Source organism: Excalfactoria chinensis, chromosome 14, assembly GCF_039878825.1.
Source record: "Excalfactoria chinensis isolate bCotChi1 chromosome 14, bCotChi1.hap2, whole genome shotgun sequence".
NCBI lineage: Eukaryota > Metazoa > Chordata > Aves > Galliformes > Phasianidae > Excalfactoria > Excalfactoria chinensis.
Window position 1 is genome coordinate 7679251 of NC_092838.1, and position 21040 is coordinate 7700290.

Consider the following 21040-nt stretch of genomic DNA (forward strand, 5'->3'; position numbering starts at 1 on the left):
AGAGGGGCAGGATCACCTCCCTTACCCTGCTTCTTTTTAATGAACCCCAGGATACCATTAGCCTCATTGGCCACAAGGGCACAGTGCTGCTTATGGTCAACCTATTGTCCACCAGGACATACACAAACTTCTTCCACTTGTCCTTGTTGAACCTCAATGGGTTCCTCCCTGCCCAACTCTCTGGCCAGTCCACGTTTCACTGAATGGCAGCACAGCCTTCTGGTATGTCAGTCACTCCTCCTGGATTTATCAGAAAACTTGCTGAGGGCAGATTCTACCATATCACTGATGAAGCTGTTGAACAAGATCAGAACAATATATAATTGGGCCTTATTTACCCTTCATGCATACCATATCACCTTTAAAACAATGTAAATTTTTACGAGTGTGACATGAAGGCTCTTGTTCATCACTGGTGAACATGAATAGCTAATATTGGTGAGTATGCTGAGAATCTTTTCCACTGAGAACATGCTCTAGCAAAAGTCTAATTTTACTCTTTGTATCTGTTGTAGCTTCCATGGAAATAAACAGAAGATATTATTTTTGGAGCAAACTATGCATATGAGACATACTATGGTGTGAAATACACCTATTTTAATAAAACATTTCACTCTTTGCCTCTTCCACAGCGCTCTTAATTTCTTCTTAAGGTAGTTACAGTGAAAGTACTTAGGTTGACAATACTTATAGCATGTTCTAATCTGCCTCTTTGTGGTCTACCGAGTCAATGATCTGAAAACTAAAAACTGTATAATTAGACACTGACATGTCCAAAGGAACTGTTATGGTCTACCATGTCAGATGCACTAGCACTGACCCAACAGACTGTAACAGTTTTGGTCTGTTGGATTAGGAATCAATGTTTTAATAACTCCCTAACTCCATATTTATCCAGTCCGCTGAATACAACACTTAAAATTTTTCAAGTCACACTTTCTTTCAGTTTCCCCTAAGAGTGAAGAAGTATGAAGTATCCAATAGAGAATTCCTACATGAAAAATATTGACCAAACATCTTTTTTCTTCTTTTAAAATGGTGACACATGGAAGAGCATCCAATGAATGCATTTATAATCTTATTTATTTACTAGAAAAGTTTATTTTAAAATGAGAAACTGCCAAGTTGAAACTCTATAAATAAACTGCTAAAAAAACTGATGTAGGCTAAACAAAAAGAAAGGAAGGACATTCAACTGGACACGTTAATATCAGTAAAGCTGCTATGCTCATTTATTTGCAGAAAATAGTAAGCATACAGCAGCTTCTACTGGTCAAGAAGGAAATCTCAGCAAAACTACTCAGCATGTTTAAAAACTGGAGCACTTTAGGAAGCCATGATCTGGAAATCAAGGCTTGAATGTACCTCTAGCTTCTTCCTTATTTTTTATCTTCATGATTCCCAGCATGGATGTCAAATCATATTTTACAGCACTAATCAAGTCCTTTCTTGTCTGTGGGGATTCTTAACATATCCCTTGATGTTACAGTGATGTCAATGGGATTTATAGGAGAAAGGATTAGAAGGAGGGTATGAAAAATACAAGTTCTAACATGATAATTGTTTAGTAGTAGGTTCTGGCCAAAGAACTGTAACTTTCTTCTCTGTGGTATTACCCCAGTTTTGAACCAGTGCTGTTCTTTTAAGAGTTACAAGGATATTACATGAATACTGGCATCCCACACAAGTGAACCATGCCTTCAAAGTATAAGAAAACATGCTATTTTACCAAATATTAAAAATATGTTAGAAAAATCTAAGTATGTAAAACATCTATAATATTTTAGAGTTAAATATGTTTCAACCATTAGGAAGTACTACATGCAATACATTTTTATTTGAGGAAATTCCTATCAATTCCTATCCAATTTTTTGACAATTGTTTCTTTTCTTGTATATTCTCTTTACATGTAATTATCCAATTTTCCTTTCTAGCTCCTTCACTAGAATCTGCTGTTTATGGCTATAACATGAGTTATAAACTGCAGTGATTCCCACAACTGCGATCTCAGTAAAGAATATGATTATGAAATATTAACATGGTGCCATCAATACTCAGTTTACCACAGATCAGATATAGGGAAGAAGATGATATACAAGCCTAAAGGATGCCTGAATTGAACTATACCTCAGTAAGACCAAAGTAAATGATTTGTTTCCTTGTAAAATAAGGAAACAGACGAGCTTATCTACTACACAGGATCATCAGAAAAAGCTAGACTGATCAAACATTGCCACGCCCAGCCATAGCATTTGAAGTATTATATGTGTATCTGTTGTACTATACCTCTTTAAAAAGCTACAGACAACCTTTGTATCTGTTAGGATGTTAACTGGACCCTTTGAATTTCAGCATTTGAGTACCTCACAATAACTTGCACAGTTACAATCTCCAGCCCCCAAACTTCTCCACGTTTCTCAACATTCATCTTACACTGCAAAATTCAAAATGGTTTGAAGGTTCCAACTGGTTGTAAAGATATTGCTGTATTTTATTCTTTTTTTCCTCTTACAATCTGATTAATTTAGAAAATAAAAATGTGCATAAATGCTATTTGTCTCAAATCTTAAGACGTATGATAATGAAATGAATGAAACAGTACTGCTTAAAATATTAGTCTTTCTACAAAATTATGGAATGGTAAATTTAACTTTCTGAAGATGCTATTATACTTTAAATGCTGACAAAACTTCAATTTTTAGTATATATCACTAGTAAAGTCCTCAAGAGGATAAAATAAACTGTATAAATCTATTACATTTTTCATTGTTCATTTGTATAGATAATCTTGAAATCTACAATATAGAAAAGAGCACATTTATGCCTCTGCCTACAGAAGATCATATTTATGTTTTGCATATTTTATACTTATTTTTGATCCTTTAAAGAGTATGTTTCCAATTGAATAAAATCTATACCTATTATCCTACTTTAGAATAATGTGAATAGAAATACCATCCATTACTCTCAACTACTTGCACAAAGAGAACTGGAAAATACACTGAATTCTATTACTGTAGGCAATGGGATATTGACAAAAGTAAATACTCCACAAAGGTATTTAAAGAACTTTCCAAAAACTTTTGGAAAACTGGGACTTTAACAGGAGTAAGAAAGATTTCAAATTTGGAAAATATGGAACTTTCATATGATAAAACCTCCTGTCTCAGATTTTGTACGAAATCCTATGTATGACCACAGAACATGTAACATAAAACTGATAAAGAAAAAATTATACATTTTTATGCTACAAGACGTGTGCAAAATATTTTGAAATAAATTCTATTTTGTTTTTCTTTAAAAAAAAAAAAAAAAAAAAAGTCAGCTTCCATTGATAAGAGACCAAATGATTTAACTCATAAAACAACAAAATAGTGGGAATCTTCTCACTGTTATAGCGATATTTAAATTGGATACTAAATTAAGGGGAAAAAGGAATTAATGTCTACGTCTACCAATTTATGTATGTATGTGTGTGCGTGCACGTGTCTGTGTATGTGTTTGTGGGTGAGTGATGGATGGGGAATGTGTGTATATATATGAATGCATAACCATACATATATAAACACACAATTATTGAGTATTAGAGGGTTAGCAAGCAGTACAAGTGAAAAGATTCTGCCTTACAGGCAGGGATAGTTCATTATTATTGGGGTTTTTCTTTATAATACTATTACGTATGCTATCATAAATATTGCTGACAAACTTAATAAGCAAGAAAGGAACATTTTTCTTACTCTGATCAAAGATGCAATAATCAAATCAAAAAACACAAAACCAATAGCCAATCAATGAGAATAAATCTGCCCATAGGCTTAATTCAAGCAAGCCATTCACTGAGCTATGTGATGAATCTGTCAAATCCAATACAGCATTACAGACATACTAGCAACATCAAGTGAACATGCAATGACAAAATGACAATATACCCCACTGCCATGCTTTGACTTGTTCTACCTCATAAATACAAAAGCTGATGACTTCTCTAGTTCTTCTTACTTCAGACACTGAGAGAAATCTAACAACTACGTTTTTATTTATAGTTTTGAAAATCTTATATGAAAGCTGAATAGAAGTTGCACTAGCATTTTGTTGACATCCGATTTATTGTATTTGTACATCATTATAATTACTTTTACAAGCATTCTCACTTTAAAGTGTTAGGAAGCAAAGCTCTTGAATGATGAAGGACATCTGCAGACCACGAGGTCCCCTTTTATCAGTTAGAAAATTTTTCAGGAACTTTTTAAGAACTAGAAAGTTAATAATTATTTTTTGATCAACTTCATGAAAGATCTTCATCTCCTTAAGTGCATTTTAGTATAATGAGAGATCAAAGCGCAAAAATCCAATGTAAAATTTTTAAAGCTGCATTTTGTGATTATACTGCTTCAGCAATAAGACAAACTGAACTTTTTTGGTTATTTGTTTGGTTATTGTTTTCTTTTACAGTCCTAAGAAGTAACTGGAGAAATCTGGATGTCCTACATTAATGGTGTATTTGTTTTTAGATTATGTATACTTTGGTACTTTCCTTACTATCGTTATGGTTTGTCTTCAGTTTATTTCATGAGATTTCCTTTGCCAGCAGACTCACCCTTATTAATCTGTTTCTTCCCTATTTCCAGCAATATTTCCAATTGTGACAAACAAGGATACCATTACATTTCTTAAAACTGAGCTCTGTTCCAGTGATCACTGTACACTGATTCACTGTAGTCAGTGCCTCCATTTTTGAATCCCAAATCTTTCTGTTAACCTTTAGTTTTAATTCATCAAAATATGTCTCCAATTCAAAGACTTCCCCTTTAAAGCTCCTGATTTAAGAAGCATGTTGAATATGGAACACTGCCATTCATCACGTATATGACACACAGTCAAAAAAGTAAAGTTTTTCTTTCTCCTTTTTTTGTCTTTCCAATAAAAAGTAATATTTCCAAGATACATCACTGCTTTAATAGCCATTGGTTGCCACTTTATTTTCCTGGGCATTCTTTAAATGTAAACAGTAAGTATATTCCATCTGAAGTTAAGTAATTAGGGGCTTAAAACAATCAGTGTATAATCAGATACGGAGTCTTCAGTATTGTCAGATGACAGTGAGTTACTATCACATTGAGAAGAAAGTAAACAAGCAGTAGAACTGATTTATATTTCTTAATTTTAGCAATTGCAGTAATAATTACTAAATTCATTAAAAATAAATAAAAAGTTAGTAAAATTTACCAAACACATCGGGAATAATCAGGGGTATCCATGTTTGCATATAGTTTCACATATGCAGATTGTTATGTTTTGTTCTCTTTGGTTGTTTTAGGATTCTTCCATTAAGAAGTTCAACTACAGTATTTGTAATTAACACAAGCAACCATACTCATTTGGGGAAAGCAGGTCAAAGATGATGGCTAACCACATTTAAAAAGATAAGTTAAATTAAAAAATATATATCTATAATTCATTTAGTATATTTAAAGTTATGCAGTAGTCAGGTTATTACACTTCTAATTATACACAAAATGTATCTGAAAATTAAGCGTCTTTTGAAAGAAAAGGAATTAAGGGTTGTAACAACTGCTTTACCACTGACACCATCTCAGGCTTTCTTTGCAACATTTAAGGACACTATCTTTTCCTTAAACAATTTTATTTTCAGCAGAACTCTTAGTGAGGTTGACTTTCTACCCATAGCAGAACATGCGACCATCTGATTTTTTACCTTATAGCATTTTGATTTGAGAAAGTACCTGATTCGTAATTAAAGCATTTAAAAGTCATTTTGATATGGCTCAGTTTCACTACATAACATATAGATTTTTCAGAAATTCGGTTATCTGTAGGGATAATCAGCCTATAAAATGATCGGGGGAAATTTGAATGATACCTAGCAAAAGATGTCTAACCATGGGAGGCTATTTTTAATATTGTCCTTTCAACTTAGTAAGTTTTTAGGATTAGGAATTGCTTTGCATTATAAGCTCAGAGAAAAATTCTAGAGCTGCAATATGCTAACACACCTTTGTGGAAATGAAATGAAACTACTGAATAGCACTTCACCTTGCAGGTTACCCTAAGTAGAAACAGTACTTTGCAAACATAGTGCAAACAGCAGTATCTAGTCAATGTTACTGGTTCAAAAATAATAGAAAGTAACTTGCTTACCTGTCTGACACAGCATGCCTCAGCCACACATGCAAATTATTTTATTCACATAACTTTAAAAAATATGTCTTCATTATCCAGAATAAGCATTTTAAAGGCAAATATGCATGCATAGCATTGTAACATTCATACCATGGTACTTTATTTTAAAAATACAGAATCCATGAACAGCACTTCAGTCTAAGAAACAGTTTACTGAAATTTCTTAATCTGTTGATTTCTTTAGGAAACAGAAACACTTAAAAGCAATGTTTAATTTAGTATCAAAAGTAATGTTTCAATTCAAGACTTAAGAAATTATCTGCTTGATTACAAGGGAAAATTTTTATATACCATGAACTCAAAACGGTGACCTTACATTTCACTGTTGTTATGAAGCAAAATACATGCATGTATCTGTCTTTCGCTACATGCATCTTCCCTTTTTATTGTACACTCTTCAAAGACATGAAAACAGTTCTAAAGATTCTGTTTAGGGTACAATTTCTGAAGAACAAGTAGGATGTTCCTTCTTTTCATTACTAAGTAATGTCCAGACACACTGCGAAGACTGATGCATGTTTAATTTTGTGCAGTCTAACAAAATTTAGTCATCGACATGAAATGGGCGTTCATTTTCATCTTGCAAGAAGATGAGTTAATTTATATGACATCACTTTTAGTTTATGGATATTACACCTTTGTATGTTTTTCTTATGCATGCTTAATTGATCTGTTAGTTCTGGTATTCCTTTCATCAATGTGATTTACGTTTTGAAGACAAAAGTATACTTCAGAAAAAGCTTAACTATTGTTTTTCCCACTATTTCAAAAAATCACATGCTTGGAAAGAAAGCAAATGGAAAAAAAGATAATATATATATATTTTTGCCTGGGATAGTTCAAGCTTAGATGCAGTTCATTCCCAATTTCTACTGACTGAAATAACATCAATAAGAATCGAGGGCACTTAATAGGTTCAGCTTCTAAATCAACTGAAATAATACTCCTAAGACAAATTATGATCTTTCGTAGCAGATCATCATGAAGCTGTACGTATATTTATCCAAATTGTATAAGGGTCACAGACATTAACTGGATGATGTCCAGTTTGGGAACGTGCACATCCTATGCCTGATTCTCAATTAAGGCCTAAAAACTCTCAATTTATGGCTATTCATGGATTATAATAAAACAGCCCGTTTTAGATATCACAGTTATCTGCAGAGCAACAAGACAGTTATGAGACTTCAACAAGGCAAATTTATAGAATCATCTTCGACTTTCACTGGTCAGATATTTATGAGCAATAAATGAGATCTTACCTGTCACTGTAGGCAGCTGCAGTGGCAGTGGCAGGCTGGGCATACCGGTAGGCAGCATAACCACCCTGAAACACAAACTCACATTCTAACTTGATTGCTACAGTAGCTTAATTAATATCTTTGCAAAATCTAGCAACAACAGATAGGAATATAACAGTCATGCTGTAAGTTCAGTTTTAAAGGGTTAAATACATTTGGCCTATTTGAGTGAATTGTTAAACAAAATTTATCACCACAAACTTGTTAAGATTTGTTCCAGAGATGCAGAGAAAGCAATGAACTGTATTCATCAGCATAGTTTTTTAAAACACAATATTGTATTCTTCCACAAGTTTTCAAGTAGCAATTGTTCTAATGAATCCAGTATATGCACATTAATAAAGCTGTGTTGAACCTAAAAGAAAAAACTATACGAATAATTTATTTTTTTTTCGTATAAAATATGATTTATCATACCTGGTTGATTAAATCTATGAATTAGTGCACTGAATTAACACTCAATGTTATACAGGTTTCCAATTTATACTTTTAATTATAATGAAGAAGGAAAATTCTCTTCTTCCCTGAATTAACATTCAGTTGTATGTAACAGTAATTGCAGCTGTTCAATTAAGCAAACAGGACAAACAAACACACATTTGAAAGGAATTGTGTGCAGTGATGCATTGATTATCAAACTGTGAAAACAGCAGAGCTTCCTGTTCAATGGACCACAGTATTATATCAACCATTTCAAAATGATCTCAGCATGCCAATTAACAAACAGAGGCCAGTCTCCACAGATAACACAAACATGATTTACGTTCCAATTAGAATTCATGACCCCATAATCCTCTGGGACATGGGACTCTGCATTTCCTCTCCCACCTTTCCCCCCACCTTAACAAAGAGTTGAGAAAGAAAGCATCAGGTCACTCAGCTTTGAAGAAATTTTCTTTCTTTCCTAAAGCATTCATTTCAATGGATGGATTTTATTTTTGAAGACTGCATTCAAACAAGGTAAAGTGTTGATCTGTAAAGAGCATAAGACTAGTAGAACAGGCTACTCTGCCAACCCTTACTGTAACATTAGTGGATTTTCACTGGAAATATTTATATGAGTTTTCTATTTTAATTTTGCAAATGAAGCTCATCAGAATTTTCAACACAACAGAGGAACATTCTTCCTGACTTTTTCAAGTGCTCACATAAGGAATAGCACATTTACCTCCCGACTACTGGTCAGCTCCCTGTTGGATGCAATTGTGTCATTCAACCACTAGAAAAAGGCAGGTGCTTCCATAATACTATATATGCTTTCCCTTTTGTAGCAAATTCCTTCACTGTGCAAGCACAGAAGCACTGAGAAATACTTTCTCATTTTAGATCATTTGATTTTTATAAACCAATAAAAGGCTATTACTGTCAAAAAATGTATAACAGGCACATATTGCTTGCAGGTATGTGCATGCAGGCAATCAGATGTCAAGCAGTGTCACTGAGTGCAAACTGAACCAGCAAACAGTGAGATGAGCACTTGGCCTGGCCTGTGCTACAAGGAGAAACGTGAGAGATTACACAAATTCACCTCTTCTCGCCTCCTGTTCTTCTCAGGCCTTTGCCACAGCTTTTTGTTTGTTTGTTCAGAGTGAGGGCTTATATAATGGAGTTCAAATGGGAACAAAACTTGAAGAAGATAAGCTTCTCTTCAATGTCCTCTGAAAATGTGTGGTAGGCTACAAGTGTGATACAATTCTGTCAGACACACACATGACTCCTTTGCTTGTCCTAGTAAGTGCATTCCTAAAAATCTCCATTTATATGCAAGAGGTCACTTCATTTCAATCCAACTGCGCACATATTGATTTCCTACCCTGGTACAGTATTGAAGATAGGTCACCATCAGAAGTATCAATGTTTCAGTGTTCTTAAGCAAATTTAAATGAGGCAGGCTGTTCACACATCAGCTGGTCTTAAACTTACAGATGGCAGGCTCTGTAAGAATTTTATTTCTTTCCTTTGGGTACCACTCAAAATTGGTCATTTTGTACACACTGATCCTTTCTTGCTCAAAACCTGCTTTCCCTTAATAAGCGTAGCTCTCCTTTGGTGCCTGCATTTTGATTTGCTTTCATCTAAGAAATGTTGCTGAACAACGAAGGTCAACTCTGAATTTTATTAAGCTGCCATGGATTGAACAATCACAATTAAATTTGCGAATGTTCTGGAAAGAAAAAGAAAGAGACTAAACCAATAAAAAGATATCTAAGTTATAAAATTTGACTGATATTTTTTTTTCAAGATATAAATTGCAGGATAGATTTGAATATCAATGAGATCACAATTCTCTACAAGCCTATGTCACAATTTCATATTTGTAACGTAAGCTATTTCCATTAATGATCTGCCATCAGATCATCTCACCAAGGGGGTGTACTGCTCCATTGGCAAGTCTGCAGATGACAAACACTGGGAGGAATGGCTGATAGGCCAGAGGGTCGTGCTGCTTCCCAGAGGGATCTGAGGAAGTTAGAATAAATGGCAGGAATCTCATGAAGGTCAATAAGGGAAGTGCAGAGTTCCACCTAGAGAAAAATGACCCCATGCACCAGGACATGGCTGGGGACACCCAGCTAGAAAACTGCCTTGTAGGAACAGACCTGGGGGCCCAGGCAGACATCAAGTTCATACATCCTTGCTTCTTAAAATTAATGATAACCTGGACTGGATTAAAAGCACTGCTAGCAGATCAAGGGGGATAATCTTTCCTACAACCGGTGATGCCTCGCCCATAATCCTCTTTGGTATAAGAGGGACATGTAAATACTGGACAGAGTCCAAATAAGGGGCATGAGATGATAAAGGGGTTGAAGAATCTCTTCAATGAGAGAAAAGCTTAGAGACCTGGGGCTGTTCTGCCTGGAGAAGGGAAGGCACAGGGGGATCTTACCAACATGTGTAAATACCTGACAGAGAGTGCACAGAGGACAGAACCAGTTACCCCTCATACCAACACAAGAAACAATGAGCACAAAATTTAACAGAGGGGGTTAAATCTGAACATCAGGAAGCACTTTTTCAGTGAGGGTGACTGAGCAGTAGAAAAACACTGACCTTCTGACGTCTCTTCCAAACTCAAAACTTTTATCCTCTGATATAATTAAATGTAAAACATAAGGGAATAATTTCACAGCTTTTGTATTCTGAAGCTCTGGTTTAGTGCTATTTCTTATGGTTTTACTTCAGTTATATCAGATCATAGAAGTACAGAAGCATAAAGTCAGAGAATAGGTTGAATTGGAAGGGACTCTGAAGGCCATCCAGTTCCAAACCCTGCTGTATGCTGGTTTCCAGCTACCAGATGAGGCTGCCAAGGACTCCATCCACACTGGCCTTGAACACCTTCAGGAATGAGGTATCCACAACTTCTCTGGGCAGTCTGTGCCAGCTTCTCATCACTCTCTAAGATTTCCTCCTAATACCTAATATAATTCTGCTCTCTTTCATTATAAAACTATTCCCCCTTGTCACATCCTACATTTTAGAACTATTTTGGTTTTACTTTCCCTCAGCAAGTAAAGAAAGTATCTGACTTATGAATTCTTATTTAGAATTTATATTCAGCTAAAACTATTAAAAATATCTACTGCCTTATCTGCACACCTGTATTTTCTACTTCCAAGGGAAGGATATCACAATGCTAACACAGCTTAAGTTCCCTAAAAAATTAAGTATATACTGAAGTCAAAATACTTGCAGTCCAACTATATACATGTATGTCACTGGCATAAAATAATAAATGGAACACTTACAACAAATGTTGTACTACATAGGACGTGAATGTGATACAGTCTGGAAATCAAAGACAGCTTGTAGATTATTCCTATCATTTCTACACACAGAATCCATATTCTCACTAGATAACTTGAGGATTAGTACTTCAAAACAGTCTGTATTCAGTCTACTGAGTATTTTCCATCAGTCAGCATGTCATACCTGTAGTAACTTATTGCCATATACAGGCTCCTGCAATAATGCTCTATAAAGAAACAGAAATGCAATGATTTGAATGGGTAAAGGAAAAATGGACATAGGGATGGAAAGAAAGATGCAAGCATGGAATTTGGACAAGTTCCCCAAAACTACTTATTAAATAATTTCCTATATTCCATATATCTCCATGGCTCAAGTAAATAGAAAGAGTAGTGGGATAAGTGCAAAATCAGCAGTCAGCCGTTACAGAGAAATCATCAGTTTTAGCTGTGTTTGCAGAAATTTTGGATAAGATAAAATGAAAATGAATGGAAAATCAAATACATTTAAATTTTTCAATTAGATGTGTATGCGTACTGAGCGTAATTTCCACAAAAACAAGTTACACATTCATAAGTTACAATACCATGTACGTCTGCACTTTCTCCTGAAATAATGAAAATTTTATCTTGATCTCAGATGGACTGGCAATGTTATTTGTAAACACATCTACGTTATATGACTCAAAGTGATGCCTATTTTCCATTATTTTTTCTTTTAATAACAGTTAATATTTTATATGAATGTTGAGAATATTTTTCCTCACTTTTTACTTCCTATACATCCTTTCACTCCAAGTTCTTGAGATGTTTTTGCGTGCTCATTTCTATTCTTAGGCATTTGTGGTAATCCCAGAGGTATCTGTTGCCTCAGATAAATTATTGGTAATATATAAAGATTAATAGCACACGGAAGTATTTCTAATCCAGTACCATCATAAGGAATGAGCCAGCATTTTTTTTCAAAATACTCTTTAAATCACAAATAAAGATTCAGAAGATGAAGACATTTCATCATTAGGTCTCAGAACTTTTGGAAAGCGAACCATGGAGTATCCCTGTGGATGGAGCATTAGGAGAAGCCACACACTACACCTTCCGACTTCTTTGCCCATTAAAAAGATATTTCTCCAGTCATTCTATTTCTGTGTCATATCTCTTCATTTAAAAAAAACAAAAAACTTCAGTACTAAAAAGATAACACTTCAGTGCTAACTATGTATCCCTGCTTTTCACATTAGAACAGTGCCTTTCAGGATATCAGAGGATGCCCATCCGGCAGGAAGGGAATATTGCTTAGAGAATTGATACAGTTTAATGAAAGTGTCTGCTTTTTGCTTGGAAAGTAGATAGGTGCTCCATCCTCAATACCATCCTCTGCATTTCAGCTCAAGGAGATGGAGTTAGCTGTTGATAATATCTTTCCATTCCCTTGCCTTATTCTCAACCATTAACTTGGAAAAATATTCCTTATCTGCCCATGTACATATGAATTATCTTGGCCCCTTTACTAGCTTTAGTATCAGAGGTCCAGAGTCCTTAGAAAAAGTAAAAAGATCATACAGCAAACAATGAGACTGACTAATATACACATTACTGCTTCTGAAACTGGTGATGAGATTTTGAAGTTTGCACTATTTCTGAGCCTTTTCACATTTTAGTTGTTTACCAAAGACTGACATGTTCTGAAAACATTCTTCATGACCACAGTACGAAAAAAGAATTGCAACAAAGCAAAGCAATAGTGGAGCACTACCATTTTAACTGCCTATTTCTTCATCTGTTACTATTTTTGTTTCATTTTCTGGAGTGTATTTTCTTATTTTTGCAGGTGTCAATCTTCATCTAGGAACTTCTGTATTTGCTGGCAGGCAACCCTAATGCTTTTTTAATGACTTTTTCTCTTAGTGAATCAATACTTAATTTTAAAAGGTCTTCCTTTCTTCCTAATCATCTCCTTTATTTTTCCTACTTAAAGGCACATTTAGAAAGGAATCCAATAGCTCAGCTATTTCAGAGACATTATTACATTTCATATCGTACTGTACGAAATATAGAATATATTGCATTACATATAGTCATGGGCCTGGATTTTTCATTTCAAGACTGTATTTTCCACCTATTTTTATATTGCTATTCTACGCCTCTGGTTAGTACTAAGCAACTCTGGTTATTTTCTGTTCTTGTTTCACCCCATAGTTTTGACGTAGTCAGTATAATTCCCAGCTTCCCTTGCCATCAAAGGCTACCTTGGCTTAGTCCAAAACGCTGTTGCTAATCAGTGTAATCATATCAGAATGAAATCTACTTTGATACACTTGATGATTATTATTGTTGGTATAGTTTTTAGTAGTGTTCCTTTGATTTTGTTTTCTGTATCATTTTAATGGCTCCAATTTACTATTACAACCTATATACTTAAAATTTCTCTCTCTTTTTTTTTTTTTTTTTTTTTTTTTTTTTTTTTTTTTTTTTTTTTCACTAAGCACTTGTTCTTTCCCAGAGCTTCATCTCAGTGATTAAAATGAAAAGCTGAGTAGAACTGTATCAAAGTCAATTGGGATTTAATAAATAATTTTGTCTGCTGCAAACTGATACACTGAGAGCTAATAAACTTTATAATAAATTTTCTTTCAACTTATACCAGCTCTACCTTCCTTTTACCATCAAAATGTTTTGGATGGAAGAAAGAAAAGCATGAAGAAAAATGAATTATAAACTAAGAAGCTGTACACATTATAAAAATAATAGATTTCCACCAGAATGTTTTAATTATATGAACTTCGAGAAGATGTAGGACTCCTTAAAATGAAATGATTTTGTTGCATCAAAAGAGAGACCTTGCTTTGCAGCAACAGTGGTTTCCCAAATCACAACCTGTTACATAAACTGTTACATAAATTCCAAACTACACTATCAACATTAAGCAATACTAAGGTAGATTTCTTGATGCCTCTTAGATATTCAGGTTGGGAAAATGGGCAAAAACTGATGTTACAATTTGCAGAAATATGAAAATTGGAAATCACACTTGAAAAAATTTAACACTGCATATTCCCTACAGCTCAAAAATTCAATAGCAACATGTTTAAGTGAGACTTAAGACGCTTACTACACTTGAGTAAGCTTTTAACAAATAAGTGATTCTCATATGCCACTAACAATATGTTACAGATAGCATCGCTCAGTACACAGTTTTAAACCATGTTCATCTATTTGAAAAATATTTTTCAACTACGCAAATGAATCTTCAGCTGCGTTTCAGCCTTTTATCACATGAAAAAAACAAAATCTACTTCTACTACTTCTACTTCCATAAATTCAAATTGTTTTCCTTTCATATAAAACTTATTCAAAAATACTCTGTTCCTTTGGAAATAGGTCTAAAAGATGGCTGGTAATAAATACAAAGAATGTTTCCCAGCACTACCTAGTGAATTTTTAATGTTCATACCAATTTCACCTCACTCATCTCTTTGTAACTGAAGAGACAGTAAAACATAAGCACAATTAGGATATAGCAAGTTATCTGTTGAAATAAAGATACCTGGACCAGTCTGCTATTGCAAAACTAATAACAGATGTAAAAGATTACTTCATTACAAGTAATATATTTCATATCCATGCATTTAAAAAAAAACTGTAAACACAGGGAGCAAAAATTATTTAGAAGCCTGAAATTCAACCTCAGTCTTAAACCTCTCGTATACTCAGATGTAAATAGCCTCTCTGTATATATTCAAGGTAAAAACTTCAATATAAGTGAGAAAATAAGTTTAAAAATATCTTTTAAAATGAAACTTGTGACCATTGAGCTATATACATTTTAATGAGAAGCTGGTAATAACTATGCAGGGCTATCAGCACTTATTAACAATAAGCACTTCATACAACTTGAGCAATCTTTACCTATTTCATTTAAATTATGTGGATTTTAAAAGAGCAGTCTAGAGAAGTCTATTCAAATGACAGAATATTACAGAGACACGTCTTAAACTTGCAGTGTAATTAAGCTCCACCACAGCACTTACATATCCCAAATGGTGCTGTGATTTTTTGATTGTATACCTCCCCATACTGCATTTTCATACCTCAAATATCACTAATGCTCAACTAGCCTTGTTTAGGAAAAGAAAATAATAACAACAACCAAATAAATGAACAAACAAAAAAACCCACTAAAACAAACAAAAAAACCCCAGCTTTTGGGGGTTGGCAGAAGAAGGTTTCTGCTTTACTTTTTAACTTTTCTTACTTTAATTTTGAAGGGAGACACTCCTCCACACACAACCATACATGCACGCACACATTTTTCACATCTTTTTGCATTTATTCAACATTTGATTGAAGAGTTAATTCAGCTCCACTGAACAATGATTGATGTAATGAACAGAAAGGTCTTCCAATGTGAGAGATATTCTTCTCAATTCTTTCTGACAAGCAAGGGATGGTAAATAGACAAAACAGAGTCAAGCTAGGCAGCAAACTTGTAAAAAGAATGACTCTGGTAATGTACAAGGACAGCATGCACATCAATGAATACTTACATAAATGTCTGCACCATAAAATCCATCCTGGTATACAACACTGCAAGGATGCACACACAAAGAAAAACATCCATATTAGTGCATTTCCACATGCAAATGCCACCAACCCCTGCACAGCTGAGGTTAGTCTTGTCACAAGAACAAAGGGAGGGGGGAAGGAAGGCACTCTTCACATTGGTTAAGGAGGTTGGTAGCAATTATCAGAAGTGGAACTGTACTGAATATAACATTATTTTTAACATAAAAGTATGCCAAATGATTAGTCAAAAAGAGGTGAAACGTGAAGCACGGCAGAATTGGAAAATACTTCTGGCAAGCTGTTTTTTCCATTTTTAAAGGAAAGAAAAAAAGAAATTCTTTTTTTTTTCTTTAGAAATTTTCAATGGTCCAATCCTGTGGCCTGTTTTAGTTCATTTAGAAAATGTAATTTCCTGAAATACTACTTTCTTGTTCTGTAATTGTCAGCCCTCTAAAAGAAAATGGCCTTCATCACTACTTGGATGGAAAACAATGCTAAAAATAGGTTATACTGTGCAGGAAATATGTGAAATAATTATATTGATGGAATTCTATACCCACTGCTTCAAATCTCAATAAACAAAGCACACAAAGATGAGAGCATTCATAGGTACTGCTTTGATACACATGTATGATAATGACAACAGGTCTGGTTAGAATGGAATAACGCTATTCTTATGAGAAAACTGTTAGCCTTTTTCACTGCCATTTTACCACTTTGGCAAACATGCCAATAGTTGTGAGCTACCATGATGGTAGTTGGATACATTACTAATTCTTGTCCTAAAAAATGTAGAATTCTGTTGCATTTAAAGATTGCTTCATTTCAGCTTAGACAAATTCTTATTGTAATTAGCACACATTCTAGATTCTAAACCCTCTGGGAGAAATGATAGAATATGACAAAGATGGTTTAAATCATTACACAAAATAAAACTGGAAATATGCAGCATCTAGATTGTTAGATCCAATTGATCTACCAATTACACACATGATAGAAGTCCAACAATTTTGCTTTTATTTTGCAGTTCTACAACTTAAAACTGGTATTTCCAATACAGAATCAGTCCAAGCTGTCTCCATAACTAAATATGAGAGCACTCAATAGGTTATTTGCAACAAAACTAAGTTTGAAATATTAGTTTCTGGAATAATAATTATCAAGTTGCAAGCCTAAGCTGTTCTGCAATTCCTAAAAGAATTTTCATGTCAGAAATATAATTGATCTGTTGAGGTCAGTGACCAAAAGCCATTGGCATAAACTGGTGTCTAAGTCAGATTCACTTGAGAAAATAAAAAATATGCACACATACTGAATTATACTTTATCAGTGACAAGTTTACTATGGCATAACGTATGAAAACCTGGCTCTGCTTATATCAGAGTGGCTGGCATTCACTTTAGTTAAGGCCTGATATTTACGTATGTATTTTTCCATTTATTTGGTCTGCGGATTAGAATATGTCAAAATCTGGCCTACATCATTTGTTATCAGAAAAAATATTACTTATTTTATAGTGTAGCTACATTTTGGTTTTTATATTTGAATTTTTCTTTAAATATTACATTCTTGTGTAATACCTATTTGCATGTAAGAAATAAAACATTCCACATGACTTCAAGATAGAACTACACGATCAGGATTAACACATACAAATCATATACAAACAGTGCAAAGGTTACTGCAGGCAAAGGCCATTACTGGGAATTTCATATAGCAAGTCTGTTTTTCAAATGATGTGCATTTGAAAAAAAAAGCATATTCATTCCATGGACAAGGACTCCATTTTCTAAATTATCTCTGGACAAGATTACAAGTTCCTTTATATAAAAGGCCAAACAGTCTCCACATTAAAAAGATGCTACAGCGATCAGTGCTGTTGTACAGTGTGTGAAATTATTTAGGGCTTCATATAACAAGTCTAACATTATATATTTCTGTGTTCAATAGACAACTCAAAACAAGATGTTAATTACAATAACACAGAATGAGTTAAACAAAATTAAGATAAAGCTCTTTTTTTTTTTTTCTTTTTTTAAAATAATGTGATTTAAAAAAAAAACAACAATCAAACCATAGTGGTTATACAGCTCAGAACATTTTGCAAGAGTTTACTGAAAAAACTGCTCCAAAAATGTATCATCTAAGAAGGGCATCCAGGATTACTCTCATGCAGTGTTCCAAAGAGAAATCATTCTTTCTTATTGAAGTTCTGATGTTTCCCAAGATGGCCACTGAAACACTGATAATAAATCAGTGCACAACAGGAAGACAGAAGTCCTACTTTAGTTCTAACAAAAAAAGAAAGAAAAAGAAAACAAAACAACAACAACAACAAAACTGAAACCAACTATTTTTCTACTTAATAGTTCTGCAGATCAACCTCTAGAATTATCAGTGGCAGTCCAAAATAACTGCTTCAGATCTGAATGTCAGAAATAATTATCTCCATTATCATTAACTTCTATGAATATGACTACACAAATGCTGAATAAATGCAAGGTTCACCTGCAACTCTCTTGAGAGACACCAGAGGATCAGCTCACGCCAGAACAGGTCACTAAGTCCTGAGAAAGCTGCAGCTCATGGAGAGCCCACACTGGAGCAGTAGGAAATTGTGATGAAGAAGGAGAAGTGAAGAGGAAATCTTATACTGGTTGCAATCCCCCATTTCCCAGCCCCCTACAGCATTCCATTTGGGTAGGAGTCAGAGGAGCATGGAATGAAGGAGATTAGCTGAGACTATGAAAAGAGAGGTGCAGACAAATAAGTGTTAAAATTTTTGTCTTTGCTTCTCACCATCCAACTATCTCACTTAGTAATCAATTGAATTAATTTCCTCAAGTCCAGTCTGCATTGACCATGAAGGTAATTAGCAAGTGATCTCCCTGTCCTTATCTCAATCCATGAGCTCCATCTTATTTTCTCTCTCTGTTATGCTGAGGAGTGGAAGTAAGAGAGCAGTTGGGTCTCGTATCCAGCCAAGATCAACCGACCACAGAATGTTAAGACATACTATTTTCCATTATTACAGAGCACTATTACTCAGAAAACAAGAAATTTGAGAGAATGTGTGTTAAAACCTGGACGCACTTTCTTCCTCCTCTTGGTGATTTGTGAATTTATAGTGAAGATCTCAAAAGATGAATACAGACTGAAGCACTCTGAATTCCCAAATGCAGCTGGATGTAATCTTGAGTAGGTTAGTTCATTTGTCTAGCTCTTACTTTTACATATAACGCTCAATCATGTACAGACAGACACTTCTTTTGAATTCCAACTCTGTAACTGTTTAACAAACATTATACTGGAGGAAGAACTCATCACTAAATGGGACACAAATGCATGACTATCATTAAACATGGCCAGTATTAACACAAATAGACAGAAAAAGACAAATGAGTATAACACCTGGAGGCAGGACATGCACTATGAAAAGAAATCAGATGATTTTATCTGATTTCCTCCTTATGCTTTTGTAGTATGATATGTTGAACGTAAGACCTGCTACTTCTTATGAATTTTTTTCTTTTAATGTTCTTCTCATTGCTGTAGATTTTCAGACTATTTCTTCCATTCACTGTCACTTGTTGACTCCTGTGACTGATCTTATCATGGGTGTCAAATATGTTTTGTAACAGAAGGACTAAGTATAAAGCATTAAGAACTATGCTGCACTTTTCTTCAGTATGTGATTTTCTGAAGGGTGATTTGATCATCCTCTTTTCTCTCTCTGAAGTTGCCACAGAGAACAAGTAAGTCTCAAGCCTTGGAAGAGAAGGACTGCACCACCGAAAGACCCATCTCACCACAGCTCCTTTTGCAATTTAATTTCAAAAAGTTGTCCTGGAAGCCACATAAATCTTGAGTCCCTTGTCAACTAACACAGGGTCTGGAAATAGCCATGTTATTGAAATCTAAATTACTTCATCCAGGAACGTGTGATATATTAATGCATTATCTGGAAGCATTAAAATAACAAATTTGGGGAACTTATTATATAGGGCTAAGAAAAACACAGAGAAAATTGGAATTTTGATTTAATAAGAAAACACACATCTAAATAAAATCATATGCCGCAATCACTTCCTATAATTATTTTTTCATAGCTATGAAACTGTTTTCTAACCAATAAGTAAACAACTTATTTGCATGGGTTTAACTGCTTCGGACGCCTATCTATGTAACCTACTGTACAGAACCTGCATTAGCAGTGGGGCTGAGCTCGATGACCTCCAGAGGTTCCTTTCTAACCCCTACAATCCTGTGATTCTACTCTATTCATTCTCTGTGTATTAAAATATTTCTTGTTGTAAATTGATTAAGACAAACTGCTTAGTATTTTAGATTCAGTCTTTATAAAATTCTGTGAGGACTACATCTGTCTTCATTGCCATTTTTCTATTCTTAACATGGGTTAAATAACCTGTCAATGGCATAAGAGAGTTCTCAAGTGTGCAAACCTTAGTTTAGTAATTTCATACCAGCTGAGTGTATATGGCCCTCAGCCACACAAACAATCTGCACAAGTTAACAAAACTAACGTAAAGCAGATTAAGTGCGTGTTGTAATTGAGTCAGTGGAATAAAAAGGCATTACAATTGTGATTTGAGCCACTGCAACAGGAATCATGGTTATAGAGTATTATTTCTCCTCCCTCACAATTACAGGAGACCATTTGAACTAAAATTTTCCACTTTCTGATTGCTTATAGTCATCTTTGCTGTATAAAACATATTTCCCAGTTTTTGCTCTCTGCCGAAATCCCTTCACATACCCTTCATATTAAGCCTTCCTTATGAAACAAATACCAGAAGAGATGCAATTCTAACCTTATTTAAAGTAAGCCAAAGAATGAAGATATTCAGCACTCTAATTACATAATACAATAAACATGTATATTATTTGGTCCAGTTTGATTTTCTCTTCCTCACACACTCATCTCAATGTTATTTCTATTGCCATTATGTCCACTTTATTTCTGGTACTATTTCTCTCCTTACTCCCCATATGTACTGTCTTCTCTGATTATATTCTTTCTTTCTTCTGTTTGCACATGAAATTATATCATCACTTTCTCTAACAAGTTCTCTTGTTCTTACAATCCACTAGAACATTTTTTCTAATACAAGCCTTTGACTTCCCCCCCCCGCCCTTTCTTTGCTACTCTGCCTTCACTTTACTCATCAATCTGCAAGCTCTTTGCAGGTAGCAGCTGG

At 34.4% G+C, this 21040-nt stretch overlaps 1 protein-coding gene across 50 annotated transcripts in view; it reads right to left on the reverse strand.

Moving 5' to 3' along the window:
- The window catches only part of RBFOX1 (RNA binding fox-1 homolog 1), a 584605-nt gene that overhangs the window by 21905 nt on the left and 541660 nt on the right, over nucleotides 1-21040 (reverse strand). For 47 of the 50 annotated variants that reach the window (XM_072349235.1, XM_072349263.1, XM_072349278.1 and 44 more), the window contains 2 exons: nucleotides 15803-15842; nucleotides 7465-7529 (listed from right to left, as the gene is read on the reverse strand). In XM_072349235.1, the coding sequence (XP_072205336.1) occupies nucleotides 7465-7529; nucleotides 15803-15842 (105 nt within the window). The remainder of the gene's footprint in view (nucleotides 1-7464; nucleotides 7530-15802; nucleotides 15843-21040) is intronic. The other 3 variants (XM_072349270.1, XM_072349271.1, XM_072349262.1) reach the window with 1 other exon arrangement.